The 20,857-nt window shown below is 41.8% G+C and overlaps 1 protein-coding gene across 1 annotated transcript in view; it reads right to left on the bottom strand.

The window, feature by feature from the left end:
- LOC144064357 (MAM domain-containing glycosylphosphatidylinositol anchor protein 2) overlaps positions 1-20,517 on the bottom strand; it is a 108,262-nt gene extending 87,745 nt beyond the window's left edge. Inside the window, exon 1 of the mRNA XM_077586833.1 lies at positions 20,042-20,517. Coding sequence (XP_077442959.1) covers positions 20,042-20,114 — 73 coding nt within the window. The 5' untranslated portion in view covers positions 20,115-20,517. The remainder of the gene's footprint in view (positions 1-20,041) is intronic.
- Between the last annotated feature and the right edge of the window lie 340 nt (positions 20,518-20,857).

The following is a 20,857-nucleotide window of genomic DNA, read 5'->3' as shown; positions in this document are numbered from 1 at the left end:
AAAAACGAAAAACAAATGTAGCTTTGTATTCATTAAAACATTTTAATGAACTTTTTCGCCATCGCCATAATTTAATTTTATCCTTTTTTGTGGGGGAGAGGGTTCTTTATAAAAAATAATGACCTGTAATCCGTGTTCTAGACCACTACATTATGTTACTCGTTTAAAAACAAGCCTCATTGCAAAGATAGCTGTCTGGTTATTATTTTTTGATGTTTTTATTTTTTATTTTTTGTACAGTGAGACAATTAAGAGGCTGCTAGGAAAACACCCGACACGTTGAAGAAGCTTTCATGAGGGACCCCGAGGAGAAGCATGTGAACTTGTTGGATTACTGATCCGAGAACAGTGGCTTACAAGCTGCGGCGTTGTCGCCGTGTTCTCACAGTGCATACATATTTCATGATTTCTTCCTGCCTTGCCGGCACCGGGATTGGGCCCCGGACTTGCTAAAATATAAAAATGAATCAAACTGACTTTTGGGTAAAGCCTACAAAGCAATACGAGAACACTTTCCATAAACACGGATGGTCTCTGTAGGAGAAAAATAACACTAATAAAAAGGCGCCTGCGAATAAAAACATCAGACTGACGTCCTGGTGAGCTGCGTTCGCCAAGTCGCTGATAGTCAGCATTGAGGAGTCGCAGATGTCAGCGATGACACTTTTCCATTAGTGCCAAAAAGTAATGAATGATGGATTTTCCCCCTGCTTTCTGTTGAGCATTTATAATTGAACTGTGAAATATTTAGACTGCAGTGCGTATTATGGCACATCTTAGAAAAACCTAGCTCGCAATTTATAGCCTAGGTAACACCTCTTCACAGTTGACATTTTTAATTTGTCTCTCTTCTTAGTGTACACAGAAAATAGGCCTCAAAGGTTTTACTCTAATCCGCCAGTCCAACGAGCAAATGTAGATGGGTTGAAGTGAGCAGATACAGAAGTGTTTAGGTCCAACGGTAAAGGTGATAAAATTTAGCTTAAGTTATCTTACAATATGCAGATATGACATTTTTTAGTAACGGGAAGGTTTCCGGTTAAACCAACTTGGTGAAAAGAGACGTGACAAGTGGTTAAAAGTGTCTCCATTGGTGGCAAATGTAGTGCATGAACTACCGTTCCAGTTTCAACTTTCTCGTTGGAGACAAGATCAAAATAGCCTGTGTCGCATTCATTTTTGGAATGGCATTGCGCCGAAAATTGTCTTGACTTTTAACTTCCACAGTACAGTACATTACGCAGAAACAGTGTCTCTTATTATGATTGGTGTTAAACACATTTCTTGTCAGAAGAGGTCTGCTTGAGTCTCGACGGAACGAAGCGACCATACTGTGGACGCCCGGTAGATTGTCAGGGTTCCCAAAGGACTCGCTCATCCGTCATCGTTATGTCGTTTTCTCTTGCCGCGCCGCCGCTCTTTGCATCTTAGTCGCTTAATTCCCTGAGACAAATATGAACGCGGCCGACGGTGCCGTCCAGCGACACAAGCTGCTGTTCAACGCTACATTAACCCACCGCGTTGGGCGGCGGCCTGATGGATTTCTTTATTAACCGGCGGGGCCACCGAGTGAAGGTCAAGCGAGTCTGTCGTGTGCTTGTGAGCCAACTTTTAAAGGTTGGTTAGCTTTTAGCTCACGCCCACAAAGACCGAACGGGATTCCAGACACTCCATTATTGGCAATGACGATTCCACGAACAAATATCATAAAGGGGGCCACCTGGGCTCACTAGAGGTTCGATCCTTTACTCGTACGGAAGGCTGCGTGAAATCAATTGTATTCAAGCCTCTTAATCCTCATCGTAAATCACACATTAATGACACTACGACGAGTGGTTAGAAAGTCCGACACACACTGTTAGCGGGGATTCGCATGACGCCTTCGCAGTCCGACATGAACCATCAATTAATCGGCTATTCGGTTACTTTACCCTTCAAAAACACAGGAGAAGTGTGATTATTAATAGTACCTCTAAATTATTGGCCAGCAGGAGGCCTCTTCTTCCAGTCTCGGCTAATTACTGCCACACCGGGATGTGCTTTGGCTCATTCTCATCGCCACAGTGGAATTGTCACCTCCTGACAGCTGCTCCCGATTTTCCATTTATTACAAACACTCGCTATTATTAATTATCATGCAGGCCATGCCTCCCCAAGCACTTTTAAGCCAATAAATTGGATGAGGACTTGACTGTCATTTAATCATTGGCCACTGTAACGTGAGCACAGATGAACACGTAATTATGATGAATGATTTTGTGACTAAGTCGTGCAAATAGCACGCCTCTTTATTGCAAATGCCATGAAAAGTGTCAATAAATTGACATTTACCACACTAGTTCCCAAAGTGGGGTGGGCAAACTGTAACCTGGGGGTTCACAAAATAATTAGACATTTTTTTTAAATTGTCTGGGTTTTCTGTGGATTTAAACAGGATTTCAGAAGGTCAGAAATTGGGTTTCAAGTGGGGTAGATAATGTACTAGCAGATGTACACAATACAAAAAGGTCATATTTTACCAAGATGTTATCTTAACACACGTACCAGTCTGCTTTAATGATTTTCCATGTTAGTTATGTTTTTAATCATTTGTGTAGGGAGACAAAAACGTAATGTTTAGTCATTCTGATTCCCAACAACCCCTTAGATGTTGTCATTTAGAATTACAGCGCCAGCGGAAATAACCAATAAGTAGTTCCCCCCCTCCTGTTTTTACGACATTCCTAGGAGGACTTATTGTCCCCGTAGAGTATTTGTTTTTCCTCTGTTTTTGTCGACTCATGCATATGCACACACATGTAGTCTAATTAAAGGGTGTGATTAATTAAACGTACTACTGGGAACCTTTTACGACAAACAAATAGAATGAAACAAAGTCAAAGCTGGTACTTTAAGATACAATAAAGCATTGCAATGGCAAGAAAATGTTTGAATCTCTAGTCATTGACATTAAAAATGTATATTGTAAGAAATGTAGTTGTTACAATCCTATGCGTGAGTCTAGAATATGACTATTTTTAGTCATTGAAAAAAAAGACACTTATTCCCTTATCAGGAAAGTGACTATTTTCGGTCATGAAAAAATGAGAGGAGCGAATGATAAAGGTTAAAAAAATACATATAATTTGTGCATTTCACACTGTAATTTCACCCTAAAAAATGTGCTTGACTGACAAATGGAAACCAAGAATCTTTCTTGGATTTACCTCCGTAAAAATAAAAAAGAGAAATGCAAAAAGTGTTCCTGCAGCTAACGACAGATTGGAGCAGTTTTATTGGGATTGAGGGATTGCTTTTACTTTGTGAAGACCACCAATGCTTAGAAATCCATTTTGGATGAGATAAAGCAAAGCATAAGTGTGGAAGCATCTAAGAATCTTAAAGAGCAGGCGCCTGGGTGCATTTTACAGATTACTTTATTAACCTTTTCTGCCTCAGTTCAGCGTAGAAAAACCTGACTAAAGGAGGAAAAGATAAGCAAACCTCCTCACAGATGTCCGACATGGGGATTGTTCGTCTTGAGAAGCTCTGATGCAGAAAGATAAACGATTTTACCGTTAGCGCAGAGCCGCTATGTCCAAATGGGATTACAACGGTGGATGGGTGGGTTAAAAATGCCTCACATTCTAGCCCTTTTTTTGCCCCCTTTGATAGTTGTTTTGCCAAAAGACGAAATGAAATAAACTCTTTTTTTACTCATAACTGCCTGGACGCACTACGCTCCAGTGTGATACCTGGTGAGGCAAGAGGCCCGTCAGACCGTGAAATTGAGCAATGTAACCTCGTCTTGTGCAAAGGAACAAGCGCAGACAGAGCGAAAGAATGAAAGAGAGGAAAGAAATCCTGTTGTTTGGTTTCATGCAGATAAAGCGACATGACCTTGCCAATGACCTCCATTTGCTTCCCTGCCCACTTTTCAATAACAGTGTCATTTATCATTCATGCACGTCACGGTGGTTGTGCTTAACGACTGCATTATCTTCTTAATATTTTATTAAAGAAAAAAAATCGAATCGGAATCCATGCATACTTGGTCTAAAATGCGAGAAGATGTTGGAAAATACAGTGAAAAGTGATGTATTTTTATTTTAATTACTGGTACAGTGGTACCTCGTGATACAACATGCTCGTCATAGAACATGCTCGTGTTACGACGAAAATTTCGATCGAATAATTCGCTCGCGATACAATTAAAATGTCGAGATGCGACCAAGCCAGGTGGCCATGACATGAGAGGCTGTTTATCATTGTAGCGCACTGTCTTTTTTTGCCGCATCTCTTTCGTGTATAACTACTATATCTAAAAGGACTGAACAATTTATTCAGACGAGTTTCGACCAGGAAACGCACAACGCGCATGCGTGGGCAAAAAGAGAGCTTTCTGGGTAATGAAGTATACTCGTGCATACAACACCCATAGGCAATGGCACCCTTTCTCAGAATAAAACTTCATTACCCACAATCAATACGTGGGAAGCTCAGCTATTGCATTTCCTGTTATTCTTTCTAAGGAAAGAAGATCCCGCGATCGTTCTTTAAAGACTATTTCGCGTTGGCAAGTGGTCGTGCGTTATCCTATTGTGAGGACATTTGTGTGCATCATTTTCGGAATATTTTGAAGGCAACACAACAGCAAACGGTGTTTTTTCAGAGGGTTGGAACGAATTAATTTGTTTTCAATTCATTTCAATGGGAAACGTTCACTCGAGTTACGAAAAGCTCGACATACGATCTCAGTCTCGGAACGGATTACGATCGTATGTCGAGGTACCACTGTATTTGTTAAATGATTGTTCATGCTAATATAAAATTTTGTATTTTTTTCATATCCTAGTTTGTTTTTACATTTTGGAAACTGTTCTAATTTAATACTTGAAAGAAAATAAACCTTTGGAGCGCCACACTGTCTTATCTAGAAACATTTTTCCTTTTAAGTTTGGGGTTAAAAAGACTTCTTTTTTTTTAAGTTATGCTTGTAGCCACTTGTTCAGACTTCAAACGGTTCATTCTCAGATGTATTAATTATTTCATTGTCTAAGTTACGTTATTTAAGAAGCTTTGAAAAAACTATATTTTGGTCTATTTAATTTGGGAGCCGCCTGATGGTTTGGTGGTTTACGCGCCTGACTTCGGTGAGGGTAGACGCGGGCTCGATTCTGGTATGATTGCGAGTGCGAATGGTCGTTTGCCTCTCTGTGTTCCCTACAGCTGACTGGCGACCAGTCGAGGGCGGATATCTTCCGAAACAAGTATACTTAGTCACATTCTAGTCTTGATCTGATTACATTGCTGGTCAACAGGATGCTCTGAAGAACTACTGCGAAGTTGCTGCCGCAAAAGAACGACCGCAGGGCTTATCGCTCCACGCCAAGTGTTAAATGGGTTTTGGGGGGGGGGGGTTGGTTAGGACACCGGGAAAAGTGGCGGAAGGGGCCGATTGAACCGGGAGAGTGAGAGTAAAGGAAGTCTATGCATCATGCCGCCAGCTTTTGTCCCGAGTGCACTGCCTACGTATGATGGATGGCCACGTGTCCAAGCCTTAATTCAAAGTCGATGGTGTCTATAGATACCCGTCACTAAACGCCACACGCTGTGCTACTCAAGGCGCCACAAAAAAAAGAATTTACACACCCAAGAAGTCAAACCCTTGAGAATGAAAGTAAAGCTATCTGGATGAAAATGAGAGAATAATCCTTGTGATCTACAGGTCAGATTTTGACCAGATTTAGAACTTGAAACTAGTCAGATCTTCTTCAGGTCTTTCTTGGATGGCAATTTTGTATTATAAATATATGCCAAAGTAACCTTTTACTATAATTTCATTTAAAACCGGAAAATGATGCTCATTCAAACAATCAAACAATTTAAGATGCCCTCTTTTTGTACGTAAGACACATGAAAACCATAATGTTGTCTAATCAAAATCCAGTCAGATTCTGTCTTGCAACTAGTCATCATTAAAGCCCACCCCTCAGGGCAACCCCGACTGTATTCGTCATCCATGACCTCCGCTCCGGCAAACAAGACGCGGGTGGACCTTTCCTCTAGGAGGCCACGGGCAAGCTCCCGCAGGGACACCGTCCATCGCCGCGGGCAACTAGCTTGGCAGATGCTCAATATTGCCTTCAGGTTACAGGCCAATAATGTCCACGTCAATTTTAGGAAACCGGACTACCCCAGGAGAACATGCAAACTCCACACAGAAAGACCAACCTGGGATCGAACTCAGAACCCCAGAACTGTGAGACCGAGGCGCAAACCACTCCACCACCGAGCCGCTATTAAATTCTAATTGATCAAACCTCTTTGTTTAATTGATAATTATTTCTCTAAGAAATTGGAAGTAATTATCCACGATGCAGTCCTGTTATTGTTCCAATTCTGTTTGAGAATTTCCTTTCCTGCACATCCCTTTTAACTTCCTGTTTTTTCTTCCCGCATCCTCCTATAGCCTCGCAGCTGCCTGCCACGCCTCCTCGCTGCGTTCCAATGCAAAGCCTTAGCAGGGGTGAGATTCATTTATCTTTTGCGGCAACGCTTTTCGGTGAGAAGGGGCTCGTTATAAAGACGCGGTGACACACGCCAAAATGATCCCCGGACGCTGCATCACGCATCATAAAAGTCTCCAAGGTGCCTTTCGATCATCACATACTGAACGACGCCACATCCGCCATGAATCATGGCGCTTCCGCTGGGATGTGGAGAGTGTAAAAAAGGGGGGAATGTCTTGTGTTTTATGAGATTGAGCAGACAAAATCATATTAGTTTTCAGCTCTCAGACGGCGCTGGGGTGGACTTGGTGTCCGCAGGTGACAGCCAATAGATTGCCTGCTTTGCATAGCGCGGTAAAAAAAATAAAAAAATAAAAATGTCGATGGCGTTGAGTCTGGTGTGACTTTGAATGTGTGAGCTATACTGGTAATGTGACTATTGTCATAAGTGTACACTTTAAATGTACACTTTGGTTGTAAATTTAAAAAATAAAATAAAAAGCTGGGAAATGTGGCATGGCGTGGGTTCTCTTTCGGACAAAAAAAAGCTCCATTCATTTCCAATGACAAAAACTTTGACATTTCGTATTTCAAAATGTATCTATACATTTTATTTTAAATTTACATGTAGCCAATTTCAGAAATCAAGACTTTTTTTCCAAATTGTATGGCTCCACCCAAATTTGACAAAAACAATCCCAGTTACTCTCAATCGCCGCATTTATTTCTAATGTGCACAAAAAAGTGACCTAAATTGTACTAACATCAACAAATCTCCCAAAACGCAACAAGAAGTGACTTGTAAGTACCCCAGAATTAGCACGCGAGACCCAAAATTAACTAAAATAAATCAACTACAATTACAGCCAATTTATTGAAACTGTCTGAGAATGCCCATCTTTCAGTGCCATTGAAAACCGTGGATGTCCAATGGGAGCTCATGATTTAACCCAAAAATGTCCCAAAATTAAAATGGGACGGGGAGGAACGTACACTCTACGCAATTTCTCAAAAAATTTCAACTTCTACTTCCTTATTAATATTCATCGCACTTTGATGTCATGCATAACCATCCCAATTTAGTGTCAACCATCTGTCTCGTATACCTTCTTGAGATTGGGGCTCGTTTGAGTTCATTCCCAAGTTCAGTTTTTATGGCACTTGTCCCCGACAAGGTGGGAAGTCACTAATTAAGAAAGTTGAAGGCCTTGTTTTCCACATCCACACCAAGTTTGATCAAGATGTGACCTTGATCTCAAAAAGCGTCACAATTTAGTGTCTTCCATCTGTCTCCTTCCGATTGGGGCTCATCTGGGCAAATTCCCTCATCAAAGTGGGAGCCCTGGAATTGAGCCAAAATGGCTGCCTCAAATTAAACCGCGACTTGAGACTTCTGAATATGTTTTGAAGCAATGCAACTTTTTCCAAGTAAGAGGATTACTAAACTAAATATACAAAGAAATATTAAGGCAGTATTTTTGTGAACTAAGGACTTTTTAAATATGACTTCTTGAAATATAAAGAACTTTAACACTATATCACAACTATATGCTCAACTTAAAAAAAAAAAAATCAAAACTGTAGTTTTAACTCTACCAATTCATACGCAGATAATGAAAACTTTTTTAAATAAAATAATAATCATCCTAGAGACACTACATTTATTAAAATTATGACTGTATAGCAAACAATCCATATTTTAATTTAACATGAACATATGATTAGATTGACAAAATGTATGATTTAGAGAAATTATAAAAAAAAACTTTAAACTATTATTTATTAATGCTTACCTTTCCTGCACATTTAAATATATTCCAATATATCTAATCCCCACACGTTTGTATTTACTATAATTAAACATACATGAACAGGCAATACCGACATAGATTTTAAATGAATATATAAATTGTGACCTGAGTATTAAATCAATCCTGCTGTTAACTTTACAATTTTTTCTAGACCTAAAGAGAACATCATCCCCGTAATATTATATGTTCAAAACATTTTTCCTCCCCCTCCAATACACAGTTTACTAGTACATCTTGGAAAATTGTTATGAGGTGACCATACAGTAAGTCACTAGTCCGCAGGGGTCCTGACCTTCCAGTGAATCAGACACTACCATAGTGACAGGAGGAAGAGGAGGAAGACGAGGAAGAAGAAGACGAGGCCCTTGCCATCTCTTTTCACCCCCTGTTTATCTTGGCTGATCCTTCACTGGATATTTCCCTGACCTTGTTTTTTTTTTTCCTTATTCCCCCAAGTTGCATAATTCGCCGCTGGAGGTTGAGTCGAAGGCAAAGCGTGCGTGTCCGTGCGTGTGTGTGAACACTACTGATTTAAACAATGATGACAGCTGAGGCTTTCTTGCTCTCACCTCGTACACTGGAAGGGGGGCGAGAGAGCGTGGAGAGTCTTAAAGACACTCGTGTATTTTTATTTATTGGCGGTCTAGTACCCACGTACAAACGCAGAACCTGTAAGGCCAGCGAGTTGACAAAAAAGCGCTTCCTGACCCGCATACGTGAAGGGATTACACTTCCACGGCTATGTCGTCAACCTCCCGTTAGTAACCAGAACGTTAGGTGCAAGAACGGCAAAGTTGGATTGTTGGATGGAGGAGGTTGTGATGACGTACATGTCATCAAGCCATTAGAGCGATGCTGAAAAAGGTCGCATTCATACAGAAGTGACACAACGAGAACTGAAGCCACTATGGTCAAAACTATTGATTGCGATATACAGTCAGGATGGATGGAACAGTAAGTGGATTAGGCAGAAATAAAATAAAACAGGCTAACAAAGAGAACGAAAGAGAATTGTCACATACAAACCAAGATAAAGTAAATCAATCCAGACATCTTTCAAACAAGCCCCGATCCGATTTTGCATTTATAAGCACTCTCTAGGTTGTTTTCCCTTCTTTAGACCTCAGTGATTTTCTTCTTAGTTTCATCCGCACTTTGCATCATCAGCCATGGTTATCGTATTGTCAGCAGCAATATGCATTTCATTGGCGGGCAGGGAGTATGTCAGACTCTATTTCCATAATGGATGAGATTAAATGGAGGCCGTATAGGTTTGGAAGTCGAGTCCCGGTGGACCGAGGTTAAAAGGCTTGCTGCCTCCATTGCGTTAGATTAACGTATACTGCACATATGTGCTTCGATTTTGCATTATTGTTCCATAACACTAATTCAGTAGTGCAGCAACAATGTGCTTTATTATTCCTCGTAAACATTTTGATGGCCTGACCTGCGGCGTCATGCCTTTAACAAGTCTACCCATCAATGTTCGCCCAAGGCGAGATTAAATGGGGGCTCTGCCCCCATGAGCAGATGGTTACTTAATATCTTAACAATAAATGAGTTTAGAATTTTAAATCGATCGCAGTTGAAATTCTCTTATGTGGAGTTTATGTTAAAAAAAATTAATGAATTATACAGTCATACTTTTACATGTTGTTTCATGAATACTTAAAACGTTACGTTTATCAGACTGGTTAAGATCAATAAACATTAGGTGAGCGGAATCATAGTTATAGTAGTTAAATAAGACCGTCTAAGAAAAAAAGTAATGACATTTAAGTATTGTAACAGGATAAAAGATAGATTATTATCAAAATTATTTCCATTTCTCAAATGAACTTGTAGTTAAACAACTTTTTCATCCAATCATCAGAAAACAATCACAAATGTCACTCAAATAGCTGATTATTTCGAGAAGTATTTGTTTGTGTTAATCTGCTTGACCGACTTGCACATTCCGAACAAAACATCCTTTTGCGTAAGAAGCCCCATATCTGTATCAAACAATATTAACTGGTGCTAACTGATTTAAAAAATATGATAATAAATAAACACAACAATGTTAAGAGTTGCAAAGAAGGTCACTTTAACGTCTAAATAGAAGACAATTACTTTTGTGGTGTCAGTCAATGAGTGACAATAGTGTAGTGATGACATTGGCAATTAATGGCAATTATAAACACTTGTTTATTCGCTGCATCACTCGAGTCGAACGTGTTGATTCTCTCCGTTTGACATCGCCAGTGACTGATTAGTCCTCACGCAATTAAGTTGATTGCTCTATTACTGGATCAACTTACGAATTAGCAGCGACAATTTGACTAATCTACTCATTCCAGTCGCTTATCAAAAAGACACAAATTCGCATTGTTGCTGTTAATAGAAGAAAATGAAACTGTATGGTCACGCATCTCCCCTGAAAAGTATTTTTAATAGGCCGTTCTGCGATTTTTATCACGCGGGCGTTTAATTAGCTTTAAGAATCGCAATAGCAAGAGGTTACAAGGTAATTAGAGCTTAAAACGTCTGAATAAAGACAGTGTGTCATGCTCACACAGGCTAGATATTCTGTCTGCTGGGAAGGAAGCAAGAAATATACGGTGTATTGTTTCATTCTTTTGTATGCCTGTTGCTTGGATGTTGGTAAGGGGCACTTCCTTTGGTAAAATACTTAACAGGAGGAGATAATACTAGTCTTAGAATGGTTTACGGTTTCCAAACTTTTAAGTGAGCATTCTGGACAGTTTTATTTTGGAAGTTGCTGAACAGAGTCGTCTAATTGATTGCAAAACGAAGCGACAGAAGTAATCAATTAAAAGAAATTGTAGCTGTGCCGAGGCTGCAAAGAATCCATCTGTGATCTCATTAGTCGACCGATAAGTGAATTGCTTATTCAACTCGTGTCAGCCCGTGGCCATTTTTCTCATGCACAGTAGAAAAAAAAAGTTTTATATCTGGGCTAAAGCTTGAAATCGGATGATAAAATAACGTAGCAAACGTATCGTGGATGTATTCATTAGAGGTGGAGGACTTTTTATCAGCAATTTCAGGACAGATTTGTTGGAAAAATGTCTAAAACACTCAAGTTGGTTTTGGTGGATTCTCTAAACATTTTTCGTAAACTTATTTTATCAGGTTTGCGAGACAATTTGCAATTTGAAAATGCCCTAAAAATTGAGATTTTTCGAGCTGTTATAGTTATTTAGTACGTTGATTTCAACCTTGCCTTGGCAAATAGCTGGATTGGCATTGGATAACATGCTCGAAATATTGTATGACTTGACTTGCTTGAAATTTAGAGGCGACTAAACATGCTTGATTTTTGTCACAGTAACCGAAAACTTGGTTTAAGACTTGCGGCTTACTCGTCACGTAATCGGACTTCCACGTACCATTGGCATGAAAGCATCGATCAGACTGACGTCCCTACGGTAATGGCCAACGCACGTGGCGGTGTCACAAGGCGCTAACGGGCTTTCCCAACACCGGGGAACGTTTGATGTTAGCAGTTGAAAGAATAAGCCTTCCTCGGGGTTGCGCTTTGCACAGAGGCATGCTGGGACTGAAAGAGCGCTTGCCCAAGGGCTAAAGGGGATTTTTCGTGGGAGTCACACATCCAATTACCTCAGTAGCATCCCAGCAACCCACGGCGGAAAACACACACACACACATACATACATCCAAACAGCGGGAGGCCTCTAACCGCTAAAGGGCCACTGCCAAAATTTTACAACTGCCAGATCGGCGCAGGCTGAATTCATGAATATTTGTGTGTGTGTGTCGGAATGTGGCTTAGGATATAAATATGGAAGCATCACCCATGTTGCACCTCTTTGGAGGACATCATTAATGCATCTAAGGATGCTGCTGAAAAGCCTTGTTTGAACCACTTTGGTTCTGTCAGCAAAGTGTGGATTTAGGCGTTTACTATCAATGTCGTGAAACTTTAATACTACGTTGGAGCAAATCATGAAGTGAGTCGTGTTCAGAGTCCATGTAGCTTTGGCAGCCACATGCTAGCATTAGAAAAACCTAAAAAATAGATGATCATACCGACTGACTGGCACTCCTCTACCCTGACTGTGCAGAATTGCAAAGAGGTTTTTTTAGAAATAGCAGGGGAGACCCTGAATTGGTGGCCAGCCAATCACAGGACACAAGGAGATGGATAACCATGCATTAGCCCGACAGACAACAAAGTCTCATATAAATCTCATGAAGATTTTTATCCAACTTCTGAAATGTATGGCCACAAATATTTTAGAAAAAGCTATGTATTTTGAGTTTAATGACCTCAAACTGAAGAATGTCGCTGTGTAGGAATGGCCACACAAGTGTGTTCTTCCAATAAACCCCCTTAAAGCAGTAACCACACAATCAGTGGCAGATTGACTATTGACCTGCAATTTCACACAATCAAGGCGCCACTTAGTTTAAGGAGCAAGTGGCGCCTTGGCAAAGCCTCGCTGCTCGCCGCAGATCACCTTTGATTGCGATCTGTGAACACAGGACACCTAGGCGCTTTCCTCAAGTAAATTATGAGTTACATCATGAGTTTTTGATGATTGATTGTAATTGCATTGATTGCATTCATGTTAACTGCATTTGACATGAAGTTCTTTGCCAAAGAGAAACTATACAATACAAGCTGAGATGTTCATCTACAATGAAAGGCATTCAATAAAATGACATCAGTTCAAACCAGTGAAAAAGAGGAATATATAGATTTCTATTGCCTTTTGTCCCTTCTGTTGGAGACATTGTGAGAAATTAGCCCGCTTTACAGTGTGTTTAAAGGCCTTGCTGGAGGAAATCTGCACCATTTGTCACTGGCATTTTTTAAGCAGTGCTTCGTGTGGCAAGGAACCACAGTTGCTGGGTGTTCAAACTAGACATTACACAACGAGGCTTTACAATGATGAGATTTAATCAAAGAAATCTGACCTTTATCAAAATCATAACTCAAGCACCATTTTTACTATACTTTCTACACTGAACAAACCAAGGACTTCGCCCTACCAGAAACTCAGCAAAAGCAGACTTGTTGAAGAACTTCCCAATAATAAAATGTTAACCCCGGACAAGCCAAGGACATACCAAATACTAGCCATGGTCTATGAAAACATCAACCATTCAATGTATATAGATATTTAAAAAAAAACTCTCCTGGTACCCAGGGACCCTGTTCTACATGGAGACAAACCTAAAACATCCAAGTGTGACAGGTGCCACAAATAATACACATCAGAACCAAACTATCAGTCTTTCCCGGTCCTCATAACGTGACCTCAGTTTTCTGCAGCTGTTCCTTTTCAACGGGCATTTATATATATAATATATATGTATAGTTTGTTTTAAGTTATTATGAGTGAAGTGAATGCTACAACCCCCTAATCCCAGTCCTATAACACTTTTGGTGGACCTCGTATACCCAAAGCTCACCTGTGAAATGCTTTATACACAAAATCTCTGACCTTAAATATAATGAAACACCTATTATTTCAAGCTTTAAATTGGCATAGTGGCAGCCAATGATTTGTGACATACTGAAAATGGGAAGGGTGTTATCTGTCTCTACTAACAACATAAACCATGGCAACTGCAAGAAATAGAAGCAGTCTACATCTGGATTTAGAATCTCCTAATATAAAAGACCAATTGTGAATATTTGGACCACCAAAGAATTTAATGCCAACTGCAATAAAAGACAATTAATGATACTTGACTGTATAGCAGAAAGTGCTGGCATGCTCCCTTCTCTGTGGAGAATTAATGTTAACATCTATTAAAATAGATATTTCACTATATAGCTTCACTGGAACAAGCAAATATGTACATATACAATTATATGTAGAATTAAATGCAAACTAATTCATGACATATACCCTTTTTATGTTATATTATATTGCTACCAGCTGTTTGGTGTCATACAAAAGACCAGAATCGTTCATAGGTTTCTGGCATTTGTAGTATTAGTGCTTATAATGGCAAGTAAGCGCAAATGTATATTTGATATCATGTCAAGGGCCAAAATTAATTACACTGTGGGCCAGATTTGACAATGACACCACAGACTGTTGAATGTTAAAATTTAATACAAGTGAAATGTTCTGTGACTGTAAAATTAAAAAATATGTACACCTGTAGACGATAAAAATGATTCACATGTAGATTTTATGGATGCCCTATATAAAAAGATCAAAGAGACATCCATTTACTATCCCATAAAACAATGTCCAGTTGGAATTTATATCCATCGTAAAAAGGCACACATGTAAAAATGGTAAAGGGGCATGTCGTAAAAAAAAGAATGTTGAAATGGAATAGTTTCAAATCTATCGCCTCGGTGAAACAACAACATATCAGACATTGTCTTCGACTGTCACCGACAAGTCAAGATGCGGTTGCCATGGCACCCGCATCCCGCAGAAGCATGTGTGCTACTCGGTCGTTGAGATAAGGCAGCAAGCTTATTGCCGCCGCCTTGCAGCAGTGCCATCATTTTTTGGAAGAGACGTCCAATTCCGCCACCGTCTCAACCCTACGTCTTCTTTTTAATCTGTTTTTGTGCACGACCGCTTTCACTTCTGCACTCACTGTGCGTCTGGGGCGACAGTTTCTCCGCCACGTGAGGCCCAGCGGATGAAGAGGAGAACGCTGCTCGGATAGTGGAAGGACCCTCACAATGGCAGATTTGCGTACTGTCGCTATGACAACAGACATTACTCTACAAAAGGAGCACTTAGTAGCCCCGTGTGGGCGTAAGTGACATAGTTGAAGTCTGGCATTAGCCTCTTGCGAGTGCCATAACACACAAAATCATTTCCCGCCACGTCAAGTGCTCTGAACTTCACTAATTAAAGACGGAACCGCATTTTAACGTATCAGGCATACGAGTGTGGCGGCGGGAAGACTGAAGCTTCCGATGATGTCAGAATTGATTTATAACGCAATATGTGGACAGCATTTACAATATTCCCGCATTTTTCCCCCCAACGGTAGCACCTTGGGGCAATCCGAAATTCGGCAAACAGAAATTAAGAACAAATACATAGACAACAAACTGTATATAGTGTAGCCCAAAACAAGATCAATTTTCAGAATGATGTCTGATGTCTAAAGATCAACAGGCAGAATGATTAATAATCCACTTTGATGCCAAAAAATGAACAAATTCTCATAAAATGTACAACCTTAAGGAAGGAAAAATAAATCTGGTTTGATACCTCCTGATATCAAGTCATTAATAACGAATAATTCTCTTAGCCCAATAAAATCTATTAGCCCTAAAAACAACAAAAGTACACACCTCTGCATTTTAGTACAAAGTACTTCTTGATGTGAAAATAGAGCAGAGTCCTTTGAAAGTACAAAACAATGTTCAGTTGACCCTCATAAAGCACAATGCTGTCAGTCTTCAATTCCTTTCACATTACAGCCATTTTATGCTTGACACGAACGAAGAAAAAGGGCCAAAGGCATTACTTTTCAAACTACGTTACTTTCACAGCACCGCTGGCCACTGAAAACGAGTCTCCTGCCAATTTGGTTTAACAAAGACAATCTCACTGAGTGACGGCGACGGCAAAACAGCAGACGGGCGCGGCCATTCATATTCAAAAAGGCCTCTCATCACCACCGTGTCTTTGATGGCTGCTAGCATGTATAATTCCCTGTGATTGGAAGGGCTGCCACTCACCAAGATGATAACTCGGGATAAGGAGGGAAAAGAAAAAGAAAAAATCTGGTGTTCATCAAGCAGAAGCTCTTTCGACGCAATGCGAACACATTACATAAACCTCGCACTTCTGGCAGGTTGATGAAAGAGGCATCGGTTTAACCGCGGGGGAGCGGTAATTTAATTAACATGTCGGCAGATTAGCTGGAAAGAAACGGAAAACCAAACGGCCAAACTCCTTGCAAAACACCACCACCACACACGTAAAGGTAGAAGTAACAATAGGAAAAGGGAATCCTTTCCTCTTGAAATATTTCGCAGTATTATTGCAGACGTTTGAGTGTCGATAGTCACATGCACACTTCACTTGCACAATCTAAAGTAAATTGTGTTGCGTATGAAAAAACGTGATGTTCCATTTCCAATTGGAAGCCGAAAGTTCTATTGGAGACATTCATGACACATTTAAGAGGCGTTTCAATCCGATTGAAGACGTTCTCTTGAGGATTAGATGCCATTTTAAGAGAAAATTGCGGTAATTTGCAAGAACCTATTCTGTCTGAGCAAAATGTAGATGAGATCTAACACCTCAAGTTATACCATATTTGGGATCTGACCCATTTGTTAAATATATAAATACATGTGCAGTAGGCTGGTTGACCACTCTAAATTGTCCGGCCCCTTGACCAGAGATGAGAAACAAAGATTTCAAGACTTCACCACAGTGTGCAAAGGTGATCCAGCTTGATCAGTCTAATTGGAATTAGCAAACGGACACAGTGCGGAAAATTCCGACCCTTGGCTATCACACATTCTCATGCTGTGATCCCCCCAAATGGACCTGGGTCAAAGAAAACAGACATTTGGTTTGATTAAGTTGCCGGTGTCTGAAGTGCCACCCACGAGGTAACAAACTATTCCCAATATGCTTCCACCTCGAGGGGGAGTTGGGATTACTTTTAAGGGCAGAGCCTGACTGAATTCCTTCATTTGCCACTGAATAAAGTGCTCCCACTCCGAGATGTCCTTTGGTTCTACGGGGATTGTTACAAGAGACAAGCCCGGAGATAAGGATAGCAACGGAGAGATAGAGTTATCCTTGCTCTCATTACGGTGGGAAATGCGAGGGTCCCGATCCAAGGAAATGATAAAGGACCCTGTGGAAGAGGCCTCTAAGCACCAACAAAGACGGCTTTGGTTTCACTGGCGGAATGCATTTGCATAGCTTAGAAGCCAGCGCGTCTGAACCGGGCCTCATGAAAAGACACAAGCAGCAATGGCTTGGACTTCAATGCGAGCGGGAATCAGAGCGGGAGGGAAAAAGGGATGGAGGAGAGAGCGGAGGGCGCTTGGGAAAGAGCGCAGTCGGAACTTTTTCCTCTGCGGTGCGGCGTGAGGCGAAATGCGATCAGGGGGAGGTTGGCGTCGAGCGACTTTGATGCGCAGACGAAACACCACCACCACCACCACCACGGCAAACGACTCCAGATGAAGTGGTGGAGAGAGACAAAACGTTTGCCAGTTCATTTTTCATCTCTTGGAACAAGGGGGGTCCGCCATTTAAGCACAATTGAATCCAAACTGACGATAACGTGGTGCTTTGGGCTCGTTGTGGTGAAATATTAACATCGTTTCCAGGGAGTGGATGGGACTGTGTGCAATGCGAAAAGAGGGGGGAAAAAGCAAGCAAACAGATGTTCTTCTGTGGCCTGCAGCCACGGTGTTTTGGGGGTGACGGCTCACATCAGGTCGCTCTAATGACTCTGGCAGCATCGCTTAACTCGCTGGTGTTTGACTTCTCCTTAACAACTACACCTTTTAGTTGGGGGGCGGGGGGGTAGCGGTGATGTAAGTACTCTAGTGTTCAGTCACACTCTAGCTTCCACTTGGAAATCCACGATGGCTCCAAGCGAGACATTCAATATAAAACATCAAATCAGGAAATTACTGTAGATAAATAAGCATAATGACAGTTAATTTAATCGTTCATCTCAGCTTGTTTGGGACTCAATTCAATTCACAACGCCAATTAACCTAGAATTTAATCGCAAACACTAGTGCAGTGTTTTTTTCCGATGGACTGTGTATTATTTATGCCGCGATGGCGATGCAATATCGATCGCTTGAGCCATGCTATTTCGTTTATGGGCCGCAAAGTCCGCCAATATGTCATTTGGATTCGTTTCGGTAACCTTGGATCAATGAGAGATTTGTTTAACGCGATGATTAATATTGATAACCTGCTTCCAAAAAGCTTGCATATTTGGAACAACAATGGAAGGGAAAAGTAGTCCATTAATCATTTGTCACAGATTATTTCACACAGCCAGCATTTTGGTTGGCCGAATTCAAGGGCATGCCTACATGACTTGCAACAGTCGTGACTTATTGAACCTCGCTTCTACACATTGATATGGACTGATGAATGATGACTTCCCTCTAATTAAGATGAAGTCAATTGACACCACTTGGGTCTGCTTCGACCGCACTGGACAGCGAAGACACTGTTGCAGTTGACAAGTCGATGCCTTATAGTAGGGAGTGCTGTGAAATATTCTTAGATGCAATGATGGAATTGACCAATTTTACTCAGTCTGTGAGTATTCATTATTCACAACAAATCATGAACTCATTGCCTGCCCTTGTTTTGTGCAATTTTGATTTGGTTTTGCACAGTCAAGTTCTCTAAAAGCTACTGGAAGGGTTTTGAACTTTCTGAATAAACTATAAGGCAGAAAAAAACAGAGATGGACTTAATTTCACTTTCATGAAAGTTTTGAATCCGCAATTGTTGGCAATTTCATCTACGATATGCAACGTTGAGCAAGCACGACTGATAGTTGGACATGTCCATTCAAAAAGTTGTGAAATAGTGCTTTCTGAGACACTTTTGCAACAGAAGAGAATCCTATTTTCCTAAAAACTGCAGCTTTTCCAATTGACAGTTCATGTCAAGTTCCAAAGGAAGCTCAAAAAACACAGCAAAAGCACATACCAAAACTTAACCATATCACATACCGACCCAACCCAGGCCCCGCCTCTCAATGACACATGCATGCCTACACACACTACGATAAATACTCTTTTCCGTATACTCCATGCATGCATTAACAACATTAGAAGTAGTAGCCCAAAAACAAAAGGTCGTACAAATTCAAAGTGCAAATGACTGGACCTCATTTCAGCAGTTGTATCAAAGATAAACCAGACTAAGGACCAAAATCTTGGAAATTCTATCTCCAGGAAGGTATTCAAGCATGAGGAAGAAAGGATGAGCTTTGGGCTTTATTTTTGCGTCGCCGTATCTCACTGTCCTACTCGTAGGTGCATACAGAGCAGATGCGGCATTTAGAGCGGAATAGTGATGAGAACGTGGTGGTGATGGGGGGGTTGACCATTTTGAAAATGCACAGCACGGCGGCACACAAGCGCAGGGGAGTTTAAAAAAAAAACACGGCTCCATCTGTTCCATCAGAAGCTCCTCTACGGCAAACCCTGATGGGCCACCTTCCCTTCATAATGTGTGACTTTAAAAGGCAGTCACAATGGTGATTTCTCGTAATGTGGATAGGAGACGATGGCCCGGTGGAGCTTTTTCAACACATATTCCAAACACCTTCGCGCAGATTGCAGCGATCGAGGCGGGGGGGGGGGGGGGGGGGGGGGGGGCGGTCGCATGAGGCCCTCCAGTTTCCGTAGAACAAATGACACCAGAGACTCCGATCATTCCTCCACACATGGCAACACGGCTGAGCGTAGCAGCCCGTCCACACACATGACTTCACATTCAGCTCAGCTTTACGTAAAGCGCACGTGAGTTTGCGTCCTCCGTCATGATGGCCCTTCAATTACCGGTACCACCGGTTGCACAAAAAGAGATGAAAGATGTCACATCATATGGCCACATCTATCATGTTGACAAAGTGTCCTGCAGGTGGCCACTTCATTGGGTGGAATCATCCATGGGTAACCACAACTGTGTGTTGTTAGTGCATGTCATTCATCATGCAAAATGAGATATTGTTTTTGCAAGGTCATGGGCATGCATGGCACTAACTCACCGTACACTCCTTGGCAACGGATGCCCTCTACAAGCAGCAACAGTAGCCCCACAACGCACATAACCGGATCCATCCTTTATTTTCTCTCTCCTTCACCGTAGTAGTAATGTTTGCATGATCCAAAGAGAAAAGCGATCGGCGGGTCAAGAAATGCTTCCAATTCCTCCACGCCGGAGAAAACGGTCTGAAAGTGTTGCTTGTGGACCACCCCCCTCCCTCACCCCCGTCCTTATTCTTCTTTTAGCGAGCTTGCATCGGCTCCTCCGGGCAGGTAGAGCGGGAGTCCGAGGGACCGTGCCGAAAAGGAGGGCTGCCGGCGGGCAGTGGTGCGTCAGAGCCGGGCATAGCTCCTCCTGGAGGACCAGATGTGCTCGCGGTTGGCGATTCCACACGGAGGTAGCGATGCCGACGAAAGAGTGACGGCGGCCACGTTGGCATCCCCTCCGTCCCGTTCCGAAGGACCGCGTTTGGGTGTCGAGGAGAGCGCGAGGATGTCGGGGGGGATGCTGGCGGGGGGATGATGCGCTTACGCAGCTCGCTCAGTCACTGTCGTTGCGCAAGCCGGCGTAGGGGGAAAGGAGGCAACGTCAGGAGGAGGGTGCGCGGCTCCCCGGACTCATCAGTATGGGAGAATTGGCGTCAGGGAAAGGCTGGAGAGACGCAGCTGCTAGGGGCTGGCTGGGAGGAGGAAGAGGATGGAGGAGGAAGATGTGATGGGTGGATGGGGGAGAGAAAGAGAAAGAGAGAGAGAGCAAGCAAGCGGGAAAGAGAGGGACTATTTGGATTCTTGAGGATGGACACATCCGTCCTCGCCTT

The sequence above is a fragment of the Stigmatopora argus genome, chromosome 19 (assembly GCF_051989625.1).
Source record: "Stigmatopora argus isolate UIUO_Sarg chromosome 19, RoL_Sarg_1.0, whole genome shotgun sequence".
Lineage (NCBI taxonomy): Eukaryota > Metazoa > Chordata > Actinopteri > Syngnathiformes > Syngnathidae > Stigmatopora > Stigmatopora argus.
This window is presented reverse-complemented; position numbering and strand designations above follow the sequence as displayed.